This window comes from Sipha flava, unplaced genomic scaffold (genome assembly GCF_003268045.1).
Source record: "Sipha flava isolate LNK unplaced genomic scaffold, YSA_version1 171_pilon_pilon, whole genome shotgun sequence".
Lineage (NCBI taxonomy): Eukaryota > Metazoa > Arthropoda > Insecta > Hemiptera > Aphididae > Sipha > Sipha flava.
Genome location: NW_020271925.1, coordinates 774,163 through 789,444, shown reverse-complemented (window position 1 = coordinate 789,444; position 15,282 = coordinate 774,163). Strand labels below are relative to the sequence as shown.

General features: G+C 34.6%; 1 protein-coding gene across 1 annotated transcript; it reads right to left on the bottom strand.

The window, feature by feature from the left end:
* Positions 1-2,491: 2,491 nt before the first annotated feature.
* LOC112679954 (aminopeptidase N-like) lies at positions 2,492-14,613 on the bottom strand. Its single transcript, XM_025549906.1, has 12 exons — positions 13,934-14,613; positions 12,703-12,861; positions 6,613-6,903; positions 6,320-6,500; positions 5,997-6,235; positions 5,712-5,898; positions 4,469-4,658; positions 4,112-4,389; positions 3,814-3,998; positions 3,553-3,723; positions 3,094-3,322; positions 2,492-2,883 (listed from the first exon to the last, which is right to left on the bottom strand). The coding sequence occupies exons 1-12, from the start codon at positions 14,383-14,385 to the stop codon at positions 2,536-2,538; spliced, it is 2,910 nt and encodes a 969-aa protein (XP_025405691.1). The 5' UTR covers positions 14,386-14,613; the 3' UTR covers positions 2,492-2,535.
* Positions 14,614-15,282: the final 669 nt, after the last annotated feature.

Genomic DNA, 15,282 nt, shown 5'->3' with positions numbered 1-15,282 from the left:
AAGGATGAACCGAAGCTCGTAGAGCTCCGGCTTCGTTGTGGTTGGCAGCCTGAACACCGCCATCGTCGCATGATCGTCATCGGGTCCCTGCGCCCCGGATAGAGCAAGCAAAATCACCGGAAACAGCAACAACGATCTGAACAATTTGGCAACCATCGTGCAGGTTAGGTAAGCAGTTCGCTGTTGCCGAAACACGGTCGGAAATATAATGCTATAGTGTTACGGCCAAGACGGTCGTCGAATCGTCCAGATACTAGAGCACCGTCATAATAATATTACCCGGAAGGAATTTACCACGCATTATCTTATCTGCTTGGAGCGCGGGACCGCTGCAGATAGGATCACGTACCGCGAGAACTCTTCGATTGCGATGGTACTAGATCACATTTTTGTGAGGCCGTCCGGGACAAAGTCGATCCTGACATTACCGTTCAACGGATTTTCTAGTTGAATCCGGTTCACAAGTTGTGAATCACAGCCATACGGACCGAATGAAATTGAAAACCGGTTCGCTGCCATTGACATAATTATAAAATTATGATTCATTATGTTTGTTTTTCTTACTTTATTTTATATCTCTTGAAATATTTCAAATGTTTAAGTTTAATTGCACGCAGTAATATTATATGCTATAAACTTTAATTCCCTTATGCATACCAGTACGTCTCAATAGATGAGAACGGTTTTGCTTTATTGATATTTTGCATTTAAAAGCGACGAGAAATGCTTGTTTATTAGGTAATATATAGATTCATAAACATTAGCTGGTAATCGCTTCATCATTTAAAAATATATTGTTTTTATTTTGTGTTTAATCAATGTACTGATTTTATATGATGAATGGGTTTTTTTCATCAATTGATATTGTAAGATTATTTTCTACATTGTTATTAATACAACAATGATTTTTTATTTTATCTAAAGCAAAATTTGATTTTACGTATTTGTATAAATATATATATTTTATATACTTTATTTTTTTTTTTATTTTTTTTTTTTAAGCATCACATTATACTACAAATTATATATAGTTAAAATATAGTTTTGATGTATATAAATCTTATTTATAAAACACGTACTTTATGATTTGTATTATAGTTTTTATTTGCTTTTTATATTCAGTGTATTATAGTACCAATTAAATATAATGTATTGTATCCAATTTTTTTTTTAATTTTTTATTGATTTTAAGTTAATTTAATTATATTGCTTATATTTTTTACTATTTAACTTTTTACTTTGAAAGCATTTTTATTTTATTTTTCTTTTGTTATGTGTATATTTATTTGATAACTACTATTTTATATAAGTTTTTTAAATTCATGCATAGTCTCAAAATGTTTATTTTTTTAAATGTTACTTTAACTTATCACGGTAAAAAATTCTTTATGTGAGTCATAATCACCGGCATTATCTGTGAAAATATCCAATATCAGCAACATTTTTGTGACTATTTTTAGTTCGTTATTTGTGATCATATAATGTATATAATATAATACACTAATATATATATTTTGAAATAATATAGCTTACGCATTTGCAAAAGGATCATGGTAAACTGTTTATTGTTCCCGTAGAATTAAATATGGAATACAATTAGAAGCTCTATAAATGTATCCCAATCCCATTGGAGTGTCTTTGATCATCATAGTAGTAACAATAAAAAAATAATTTTTTATACAGGTGTTGTGATGAAAACTTATGGCTTTTATTTCGTCCACACGTATTTGATTTTTCGTTGTTCCTTAGTCTAATTTGGAATATTTATTAACTATGCTGATTATATTAGATCGAGGTTTTGGAAAAAGGGCTACAACTCGTTTGCGCACATTTACCTTTTTTACAACTCGTCTACGCAAAAATCCACAACTCGATTGCGCACATATATTTTGGCTACCTGTGACGAAAATCCTTAGTGTCAGAACTTGTTTGCTTTTTATCGTTGATTATTATACTCCTCATGATTATGAGAGTTAGTTATTTTTATTATTTTATTTGAGTTATTAACAATAACACTCGCAGGACATTTTTTTCTTAGTGCATCTAAAATTTGAACATCCACTCATTAAAACACGGTATTCACTAAATTTATAATTATCAATATTAAAACATTGTTTTTCCTACCAAGATTCAAAAATATTAGAAATTTCTACGTCATATTAAAGTTTACATCGTCAACACACTAGTTACCACAGTACCGTCCATATCCATAGTCCATACTTACTGAATCTTTACGTGTCATGTACGTGAATGTGTTGTTGTGCGCAGAGTTATTTATTTTCAGGTAAACGACTGATTTCGCCGTGCGCAAACGAGTCGTCGATTTTCAGGTAAAAAATTTTGAATATGCGCAAACGAGTTGCAGCGTGGAAAAAGTCAACGCTTAATCAAAAATACTTTGAAAATTTATTCAATGGTTATTCATTTAAGAAAAAATGCAATAAAATAAATCATGTAGTTTGATATCTATACAAAAATTTGGAACTCAAACTATAAAAAAAAAAAAACTATATAATATGAAAATGTTGTTTAATTTTACAAAATATATGTTTTCACTAACAATGTGATAGCTGTAAATTGTAAAATCGTAAGACTGTTTTGTACATTCGACGTTGCACTAGACGGTTTCGTGGTATTTGTAGACGACGGAGTAGTTGTAACAGAATGGACGGTTGTTTTTTCTTGCTCAGATGTAGAAGTCGCCTGTGTAGTGGTACTCGAAGGTTCTGATATCATTGGTTCTTGGTTATTTTGTGCCCATTCGTCGATAATTTGAGAATACTTATCGAACCACAATGTGTGATCACTGATTTTTGCAAACGACTCATCAAACGATTTTCTCACCGAATCGGGAATGGAAGAGTCATTTTTTAGGATTCTTATCTAGTAAAATAGGTATAAACAGCTAATAATTATTCAATATCTACTAATGCATGTAGAAATTAAATGAACTGAATTAACAAATAATGTTGAATCTTACGTAATCTTAAAACTAGTTAAATAATAGTTTACAGTTTCAAAAGCTGTTGAATTAGTATCGCCTCGAAGAATGAAATATATTTATTTCTGCATTCTTAAAACTCTAATACCAACCTTTTCAATATCACTATCGTCTGTCAATTTGTTTGCAAGCGTTGAGTATATGTGTTTAGTGATTCCGTGACCGTCCGTAAGATTCTTTAACGTACTGTTCAAATTATTCGCTAGGAATTCATACAATACATTGAGCCCTAGTGGGGTTTCTGATATATATGATATCACGGACTCGTAGTCCTTTTCCTTTATCGGTCCTTGTGGCCCATCGAGTATGTGATAAATGTACCTGAAATAAAATGAATTACTTAATGTGCACAGTTACAGTACTTAAGGTTTAATCAAAACGAATAAAAAAAATAAAAAAAAGTCTAGTGTGTATACTTTCAAAAACCGTGTCCAACAGAAAAATCTTTTATCGTTGTATTTTAGTGTAGTAAAACAACTCTAAAATCACTTTTTCAATCGTGTCAATACGATAGATTATGCAAAGAACGAGTATAACTATTTTACACGTACTCTTTTAGTAGTGCTCTGTTGGTAGAGCATCCGAGAGCCAACTGAGCGGACATTTTTTCTGAAATCGAGGTCGTCGTGGTGGACAAGTTAAACAATTGATAAAATACATCGGAGTTGTTGCTGTTTTTTACTCCGACACAGAACGCTGCGTCCTTGATATCGGCGGGTATTCTGGAAAATTCATAAAACCCCATCGTGTACAACGATGTAATTATTCGCATTTAACGTTGTGTTACGGTTAAAAGTGTACCGACTACAAACCTTATTCCCGTTTTCCATTTGTTGAAATATTCCAACGCTTTTTCGGTACAGTATTTATTCTCGAGGTTACACGCCCACAACGAGAAAGTGTCCCAAGCACTTTTTACAAATAATTCATCGTTGCCACTCGCTACGCGAGTTTCGAGCTTTTTGTATATGATCCCGGCCAGGTTACTTACGTACGTCTAAAAGTTAAGCCCGTACAGCTCGTTGTCATTGAATTATTAGGGAAGAATCGTCGCGCTCACGAGAGCCGTAGCATAATAATTTAAGGGACGTATTTATAAGTCGCATGTACCTTTAATTTTTTGTATCCTTTTTCGCTGCGAGGCATCCGTTGCAGCAGGTATGAAAAACCCTGCATGGCCGAGTACCATGGCGTGGTGCTGTTCTCATTTTTCAAATACTTTGTCAGCTCTAAAGGTACCGTGTAGTTCAACTGTCCCGCTCGCGCCAGATTGAACGAGTCAGATATTAGCTGAGCGCGGTTGAGCACGTGGATTTCAGTGGGTGTATTGTTGAGCTGCTTTATCAATGCCATCCAGTTTTCGTTGTCGTAGTTCACTCTGTAGAAACCTATAATAATAAACGGATATTCATTACGGTTCTCGCATACATTAATTGTACGGTTTTAGTGGATTAAATCGAACGGTACCCGTAGATTGTATGTTAAAGATGTACCATCCGGGGTCTGAAGGGCCTTGAACCATAGTCAAATCACTGTTTTTGTTCGTCCACACAGACGGTTTGGTATTGCTGAAATTCTTATGATTTTCAGTCGTAAATGTCAGACCAACGATCCACAACGTTTTTTCAGTATCGTTTCCGCTGATTAAAAATCGTTTCTATACCATTCAAACAAAATATATTATCAATTTAATATCTTTTTTCAAAATTGTCAGAGTAACATTACTCTTAACAGAGCAAAAATCATTAAATTTAAATGATTTTCAAATACTTTTGAAGGGTTTTAAATTTTACTTGTATGATTAGTTTACGTTGAAGGTATAAAAAAATGGTTTTCGCAACGAATTAAAATTATTTTTATTATATTTTTCAATTTAGAAATTTATTTATGCAAACTGTAAATAAATATGTTTTACAACAAGCATAAATTATGTAAAATCAGTGCCAAATTGTAATTTTGATGGAAGAATCCATTCAATGATTGAACTTCATGATAGTGGACAAATTTTAATCATTTAAATGATCCTATCACCATATGCGTTTCAAACGCCTTCTCGGATCACCTGGGATGCAGACCCTGATTTATGCTAGTGCAGATAGAGCACTTGCACTTGACCCCCAATTTCTGGGCCCCCTCGGTCTCCGTAAGTTTTAGAATATAATATTTTTAAATTAATTCCACAAACATTTATTTTATAAAATGTAACACTAACTGTCAATGTTCAGAGTACACTATATTTTTATAATTAAATTTTCAGTTTAATCTTGGTTATTTTTGTCATTCCACACCCCATTTCTAATCAATTACCATCACAAAATATTAAAATTATAATAATAGAACATTTTTTGAACATCGGTGTTCTATTAACTATTTATAGATTAATTCGAGCCCAGTATTTACAGATTTACCCGTCGTTAGTGAAGCTATGAGCATTTCGTTTTCTAGAATATTTTTTTGACTCGGGGGGGCCCCAAAAAAAAAATTATGCACTTGGCCCTAATTTTATTAAATCAGGCGCTGCTGGGATGTTGAGAATATAGAAGTTTGAGACAAGAGCATTGCCGTAATTGATTAGATTTAAGTGGAAGCGTTTATAGATTATTTTATCTATTTATTTTACTGTTACAATGGAAAGGTCATTATGGAGTGTACCTATCGTTTGAAAATACATATTTTTTAAATTTAAACGTAATAAAATTTGTTTATTTACTTGTATCACTGAAAACATGTTTGATGTACTATTTTTTGTGATTTCTAATACTGGATATCCCGACTGTAAAGTCCAATTTGACATAAAGTCATTGACTGTCAAAGTATAATTATTTAAGCTTAATGATAAATCCTCCATCTTTGAATCAAACAATGAAAACAAGTTTGTTGGTTCTGCTACGGATTCGCTTTAAAATGGTTTTTAACGAATTTGAATGTTATTTTCAATAAGAGAACACAGTGTTCACAACACGTATAGGAAATAATTAAATATAATCATATCTACCTATATTTTTCCAAATAATCTTGGAGAGAAGGTTGGAACACTTTTTCGGTCACCACATGATACAACATTCTTAGCACTGACGCTGCTTTACTGTACGTTATAGTGTCGAATATATTTTCAATTTCTTCGGGAGTTTTTACCGACGAAGTGATCGGATGTCTGGGGGTCTGGTCGTAAACCAATGCGCCTTGATGCGCTTCGATCACAAACTGTTCTTCAACCGGCCAACTCATTTTTACCTGTCGCGAGAACATTTCATTAGGGGTTCGTTTAAAAAAATAAATACAAATATACAAATCAAATATCAGATTGAACCGTCGTACCATTCCCGTGGCGAAGTACTGGAAGTACCGGGCGAAACCCTCGTTTAACCATAAATAGTCCCACCAAGCACAGGTCACTAAGTCTCCGAACCATTGGTGCGTGAACTCGTGTTGCACTACTTCCGATGCCCGTATTTTCATTTTCGATTTAGACTCGTCGTGTAACAACAGATAGCTTTCCCTGCAAATTTAAAGGGAAAAAATACATAATTTTAGCAACCCATCATACGGTGTTCTTGTCACGAAAGCGAACACGTGAAAGAAAAGCTATTCGCCGTCACCATGCTCCTCACCGGTACGTGTTCATTCCCCAGTTCTCCATCGCCCCGCTTTTGAAGTCCGGTATTGCCAACAGGTCCATTTTTGGGAGCATGTACTTGATGCCCGTGTACTTCGACAGCACGTCCAGGTGTTTCTGGGCTTCGGACCCCACGTATTTGGTTTGGTTTACGGAGTCCGCACGCGCGTAAACCTTCACAGCCGAATTGTTCACGTTCGCTACAAAGTCGCCCACATAAATGGCCACCAGATAAGTGGACATCGGCGGGGTAGTCTGGAAGTGCACCAGTTCCATGTCATTTGAGCTGAAATCGATAATTCATCAACATTATCCGTTAAACGTTTGGTTTCAATAATTATTCTAATAAACTTTATTGAAATAACAGTAACAGCGTTGGATTCGATTTTATGAACGATTACACGTTTACGTTAACTGTAGACCATATGGTCCGATCCATGTCGACAACTTGCGCATTCCATACATTACTGTTGTGGTGTACCTAACCAGTCTGGTACGTTACTGTGGAACAGTTCATGACTACAGTGGGTGTGTGTTTTATATACGCAGATTCATATACATTACAAATGTATCTATATAATGATATATCGGTCGATTGTTTGGAATGCGATTGGAAACTCGAAAAGTTAAATTGTCAGTCAAAACATGTAGACGGTTAATGTTTCGAATCGAAAAGTTACTACTTAATTATTATACAAGCTATATGAAGTAGGTATTATAATAGAATAAAATTGAAATTCTTGGTCTACACCAATACAGCAGTTGCTAATCATTGGGTAGAGTACGATTGCATACGTTTGAAGATGGGTAACAAAAAGGTGGTAAGAAAAATAAATTAACACGATCACGTATGAAATTATACGTAACGTATTTACTAATTTTACCATATTATATCTAATGATTATGTAATTAATTAATTGATTACGTGTAAACAAAAATTATACAATAAACATAAAAAATAAATATAACAGTTCTATAATAATTCGTAAAAAAAATGAGGATAGCTAAATAAATAAATAAGTAATTAATGAATAAATAAAATCGACAGTTTTTACTTTAGTAAAATTATTGCTAATAAATTATTTGAAAACTTAAAATTGAATTCCTTGACATCTATAACCTACTAATTTTACTGAAACTCGGAAAACACCGTATAATATAATAGAAATAATGAAATTTCATTATATCTGATATATTTGATATCATTAACAATAAACATACGTAATAAAAGCAATAAAACACAAAGTATTTATTAACTTTTTTAAGTTCTCTCATATAAGCATATGGTATACACCAGTACTGATATGATAATTGGCATCAACTCTTAAAACTTCATACGCAATCGTGTAGTTAAAGATCAAGTAAAATCGTATGGAATCCTGTAACTTAAAAAAATATCGCCGATAACAAACGTACGTAATCGTAGATTACCTTAATCATTTTCTAAATATTGTTCAATAAAATAATATTGAATAAAAATGAATAAAAATATTAACGGCATAATTTGTTTTATCGAATTATTTTATATTTTGATAAAAATAATTATAATAAAAATGTCTATGTTACACTATAACATATTATTTATAATACGGCCATATTCGTATTGATTAAATTGTTCTCAAATTACTCAAATTCCATTGTGCAACAAATAGATCAATATATAAAATACCGAGAAATGTAATAATTATTGGAAACAAAAAAAAAAAATATTTTAATAAAAATCACTGCGAAAACCCTTTTACATAATATACTATTTATAGTTATATTTGCAGCGTTCGATCGTGGAATATAATTTCATATATATACGCACGCGGAACAATAAATCCATATTAATAATAATTATAATTATTCAACTTATGTGAAATAAATTTGTGATGAATGTATCGATTTTGTTTAGACTGATATATTATAGACTGTATTGTATAATAATATCATAGAAATAAACGAAATCAACGTCGTGGTCTCATCCAACAAACGTTTTTTGGGTTTTCGTCATGACGGAAAGAAAATTGTTGACACGTGTTGGTTACGCATGATATCATATTATAGTATTGTACCAGTGTGGATAGTTTATTTTCACCAAAAAAGCGTGACAGATAAAATATTAACCATCCATTGAATTTAAATTAACACTGGTGTCAAATAATATATTATTATTTATTATTATTATTATCGATACGTACAAAACATATTGCTTAATGTTGAACGATGCAATTGTTCACGACATGCGCACACGCACTTACGATCACCGTCGAGTGCAATTTTCAATACCAAACGGTAAAAACAAATTTTATATAACCTATATCAATAATGTTTTAATCTGTTCGCAGATAATTGCACCCAACGAACGTCATGTCATAACGTTTGCCTGTGTGTATATGCAATTTATGCGACCACAACACGATGTGTCAAAGTGTTATGTCTCACTCGGTATAATCGGATAACCGTAAATCATTATTTTAAATCATAAAATAAAATTTCATGTTAAAAGCATGTTGAAAAATCTATTGGATCCCTAAATGATACAAAAATTCCGTGTTAAACTAGAACAATGCAATAGTAACAACATGGTCGCCACACAGTACTACCTGTATCTATCTGTACTACATCTGCGATACGTCAAATTATAGATATATTTATCTATCTTATAATGCACTTTAAACGTCCCGTTGCCCTATATCAACGCGATCGATTGATTTTAATCCAACATCCATTTCAATGAAGTTATTTTACGGGACACTCGGAAAATCTGTTGAGTGGGAAAAGAACTGAGTTATACTACTCGTTATCAATTTATCGTAGTTTTTTATTATCTGTAAACGTGCACATTAATGTCCATCGCGGATAAAAGATTTTTCGTAAAATAACCGTTTTACGATTATCTTGAAACGAACAATCAAAACGGTAGCTCAAAACGGGTCTAGTTACGGTTATCGGTTTTAAATACAAATCTTAACAAAAATTTGATTAAACGCGTATAAAATAACTTACCGTCCCTCTCCATCTCTAATTCTCTCTCTCTCTCTCTCTCTCTCTCTCTCTTTACCTATAGGTTAATATATCTCTATTTTTCGAATGAATAGTACTGTAGGTGTCGACTGGCATATCTATCTATTCTACTATATAAAATTAAGTCGCTTTTTTTTGTTCGGGATAAACTCTAAAACTACTTATTAGATCGTCGTGCAGTTTTTTTTAAATTAAAGAGGACATCACAGAGAAGGTTTTAGACGTAAATTTAGTCCGATAAAGTTAATAAATAATTAGTAATTAGTTATCTATATATATATATATATATATAAATGGAGCCAAAAATGTATAACATTTCATCAATTGAGAACGGCTGGGCCGATTTAGCTCAAATTTTTTTTAATTGTTCATAATTGCCAGGAGAAGGTTTTTACGAACATTTTTTTTAGAAAAGTGCTATTGTTAAATAAATCATAGTTTAATTTAATAATTTTTGACCCGGTCGATAACTGCACAATTGAAAATGAATTATTAAATAAAACTATTAAAAAACTATAAAAAAACTATTTAAAAAGTATTAATTTTATTTTTGGTAGTAAATGACAGGAATTGCATAAATATTTAATAAAAAAGATCCCGCAACAGGTGTCAAAACAAATAAGAATGTTAGTTCGAAAAATTATTATGCATATCGGTTGATGATTAGACACGATCAGGACAAAATTATTCTACGATATAATGAGCATCGTCAACAATTCATGGTCGAAATATATGTAAAGATAGAGAGCGAACGATTTTGATACTTGCGATTCAATCAAAAAAAGCTGCGTGCGGAAGATTCTCAAAACAATTGTTAGATATTGGAGATGGGAAAGTTACTACAGGTGAAACGGAATGTATAAAATTACCAACCGATTTCTGCACAATCATTTATTCGCAAGATGCTCTCATTGACTAGATATTTTCCAATGTACACAAACAATACACAAATCATGAGTGGCTGGCAGAAAGAGCAATTTTAGTTGTAAAAAATGTGAATGTCAACGAATTGAATCTCAAGATAAACATTTGTTACCAGGAGACATGGTGTCATACAAATCTATAGATATAGTTTGCTATGCTACTGAAGCTGTAAATTATCTAACAGAGTTTCTAAACTCATTGGACTTACCAGGCATGCCACCGCATAATTTACAATTGAAGGTTTGTTCTCCGGTTATTTTGCTTCATAATTTGACCTACCACGGTTGTACAACAGCACGCGATAAGTCGTTAAAAAATTAATGAAAAATGTTATCGAAGCCTTTAAAAGGCGAATTCCGAGATGAAAATATATTATTACCGCGAATCTCTATTATACCCACAGATGTGCCAATGCAATTTAAACGCCTTAAATTTCCAATTAGATTGGCATTTGCAATGACTATCAATAAGTTTCAAAGCCAAACTATGCCTGTAGTGTTTATTATTGAGCACATCATATTTTTCACACGGATAACTATACGTGGTGTGCTCTCGAACCATCCAGTTTGTGTTGGCGAAAGATAGAATAAAAAAAAAATATTGTACACTCTGTTGCATTAAAGGATAGATATTGTTTTTTACTAATATTGTCATAATTAGCGATGTATATAATTTTAATGGATCAATTTTAATAAATTACTAAAAAAATAAATGTTTGATGTTTTTTCATTTTTATATTTCGTCACCATTCATAGCACTCCATATCTCTTCCTTACATCCTTATCCTTACCCACATTCTTACATGCCTATATTTATTTAGTTATTTTATTCTAGCAAAATATTCTCTAGAAATAATTTATATGACAAAACAACGTTTGTCGGGTCAGCTAGTAATTTTATAATTATATTCAATTAAAATTGAAATATTGTATTGTTAAAACGATTTTTTTTCATCTGATTTCAATAACTACACCTTTTATATTGCTTAAGATAAGTGTAAAAATTAACAAATCCGACTAACCAGATAGTATAATACATATTGTAATAAGCAGACAATCATTTAATACTCTTATATGTTACGTAATACGAGTACATACTCGAAAATAATGTCACCTTCAACGCACGCATTTATCATATTTAAGTGTGTAATAGTTTGCACTTGAGTGTACACATTTTTAAATAATCCCACAAGTACTTTTGTTATCATTTAGTTCTACGACTGATTTCCGTTTAGCGAGTAAATATCAACAACATAAAACGTTCTAAAAAATGTCACACCTGTACGTGGATAGAATTTTAAGCGCAAATATTGTCGTGTTCGATAGTAAAAACGTAGGTTTATTGAGTATATTTTTGAAACATATTGGAAAGCCGTATGTATTCCGAGTACAATATTTTGCATTACTAGAACATTCGTTTCTGAAATTTCCAATCGCAAGAATTTAATTACCTACCCCCGGGTTGGCAAATTATTTGACGCAACTTACCAAAAATTAGTTTTTTTTTGTCGAGGGTACCATTAAATATTATAAAATAATATATAATTGTATATTATATACTATAAGAAAACATTTATTATGTAAACATTACTATAAAAATATAATATTTAATTAAATATTACATTACTTTGATAATTACTCATTATCTCAAATGTGATTTATTTTATTGAATTGTTAATTTGTTGATATTTGGTTTATAATTAGTAATTTTTAATAAAGTTCACGCGGCACTACATTCATCAGTTAGTCAATTTATAAAATCAGAATATATACAAAATTAATATTTTCAAACAATGAAAAAAACAAACATATGAATAAGTCGAAGGAAAAATTAGACAAAATTGCTAATATTAATAGTGTGTTATCTACGATCATAACAAATCTACTATTACATTTTTTGAAAGATGTCAGCACTAGTAAAAAAGTACTCACATTGCGATGTTGTAATTTATTGTTGAAGGTAAAAATATAATATATGTAAGTAATTTAATTTTTTGGGTGCCATCGGTTTACCATGTTGGTCCTACTCGGTGTACAGCATTGGACTACAATATTTAATATTTTTTGGAGGAACGTAGTGAAAAATGAAATTGAAATAAATAAATAATTGGAAACATCCGATAGCAATACATCACATTTGCACATGAACTTACCGGATTGTCTCGATAAATGAGATCGGCATGTTGGACAGTGCGATCTGGTTCTTTCTCTTCATCACGGAAATGTTGAACACGGTCTTGTTAGCTGGCTCGTCATAACACGGGAACGCGCTCCTCGCGTACACCGATTCGAATTGTGTTACGGCCATCCACCTGTTGAGTTAGTACATATTAGTCGATCTCATTGGACGCGTGGACATTTTCCCATCCCCCCGAGCACTTGGCGCAGAGTCGTCATTTCAGCTTTTGAAAGGGGGATATGAAGGGGTGACTGAAAATAATTTCAAAATTCATAATGTTCAAAAAAATTCGTTCGATGTTCTAAACACTAAAAATGTATTTGTAAATCCATGTGTATCTATTTTAAGAATTTATCTAGGCAGTGAAGTGGTGAACACTTATAAATCATGGTGCACAAAATATATTCCAATATCTACTCACTCACTTCTTTCCCAAGCACAAAATTATTGATATTTTTTTAAAAATATAATTTAAATATAATAAATACAGAATATAATTTAAAATATAAATTGAAGAAGACTATAAATAATCAAAGATTGAATTACCAACCTACTTATGTTTTGCCAACTCAAATTTCAGATTAGAAAATTCTAATAGGGTTTACCCTCTTTTATGTTGAGATCATCTAAAATTTATTTCAACAATACAGAATTTTTGATCTAATCGTCGTGTGTTATACTTTTATCGAATATCGTTTACTCCGCTGCTGCATTGGTTTTCGTGTTGATTATATGTATGTTTAAACTTGGAAATTCGCTAAGTGTGTATTCGTCCAAAATCTTTACACATCTAAATCCGACCACACAACTCCACCCCTCCCCCACAATAAAATTTTTACCATGACGCCTGGGCGTCGTAAAAACCATTTCAATGCGCTACTGTCTCTAGGTATTCCACAGAAGCGTTTAGCGTGACAGCGATTTTCATCAGCCGAAGAGCCAGTGTTCCTGGACATTTTAATAAACCGTGAATACATCTAAAAGAGAACATGATGTGATTTCCGAGTGCAAGATACAAAAATGAACAGATTTCACCGTTCATTAAGCAAAGAATCCACGTGGAATAGGCCGTCCACCCTGGTCCGCCGTCGACTTGGCGAATTCTATGTTTCTTTCGCGCGCACGCCGACGGCCCTGGCCGGATACCCGAGTGGTTGTCGTGCGCGCAACATTAGGCGCACATTTCACGCGGGTGTTTTGCTCACCTGGTCTCGTTACTCTCCTGATAAGAGCTCAGGTACAATCCGGTCATATCGGTCCTGATCGCGCCCCCGTACTGGATCGACAACCTGTAACGCCTGGTCTGGAGTAGCGGTCGTATGGTGAGAATCTCCACCTGCTCGTCAGCCACACGGTACCGGACGTCCTTCACGGCCACGTCCTTTCCGGTCCGCACGTCCGTTATCGACACGTTGGTGACGGTCAGGTCTTTCAGGTTTAGCGTGACCGTTTCCGTGTTGGTCCGCACGTCGACGACGATATCGGCCCGGCCGGTGAACGTGGACCCGGCGCCTTTGAGGGTGGGCATGAACGTCAGGTCGTAGGACACCGGCTCAGTGATGCCGACCGGCAGTCGAGTGCGCTGCTCCTCGGCCGGGGCGAGCGGGACGCACGCCAAGGCACACAGGAAGATCGATGCAGCGCGCCGGAGAGACATGGTGGGCACCGGGAGCTGCTACACACAGTGGTGTCGCGTGAGAGGGACGGTCGGTAGAGGACCGTTGGGGCTACAGTGAACAGCAACGGATCTCGGACGACGATCACTGCGTTGGAGAGCGGCCGATCGGATTGTACCGGCGGTAGGTAGTACTGTTGGTGGTTTCTCGTCCGCGACACGTCCTCGCGACCGGTAACGTTTGAGTGCAATGCACGCGCGCGCTCCGGACCCCGGACACCGGGAACCCGTCGAATCGCGTTATCTTGTCCCCGAACGCGGTCGGCCGTCGCGCGATAACAACCGCAACGGTCGGTTGCGCAAGCGACACGTAATCGTCATGACGGTGGTGACGCGCGCTCGGACGTGTTTTCACCCCGACGTGGCTGTCGACCCCGTAAAACGTTCGCGGACCTTTTTTCCTCTCCCCGCCCACCATACGCGATTCCGTTCGTCCCGGAGGCAATCGCACGTTACAACCCCGTATGCACGTCCGTCGACCGGCCTACCGCGGTTAGAAAGTGTTCAAAAAATGTTATTTTCCGAAAACACCGTTCGAGGGACGAAAACGGGACGTTTTCATCACGCGCCGAATAAAAAGGGGTTTCTCCGCGCCGTAATAAAATCGTAATTCAATATCCGGACGGAAACGCGTGCTCGGTCCGTGCGACGAACGGCTTACGATTACCATTTGGATGCGATTTGGTCGGATCGTGCGCCACGGGTTGCGTGAACGTTGCAATCGATCGGTGAATCTAAACGGTCACCCCGCGACCACCGATAAAAGTGCATTTTTCTCGTCCAGGAACGAGGACCCACGTGGTGTTAAGACGATTCCGAAACAGACGGACATCGCGAGATTATTACTGCGCGCGTAGACATAATCGTGCCCCATATAGC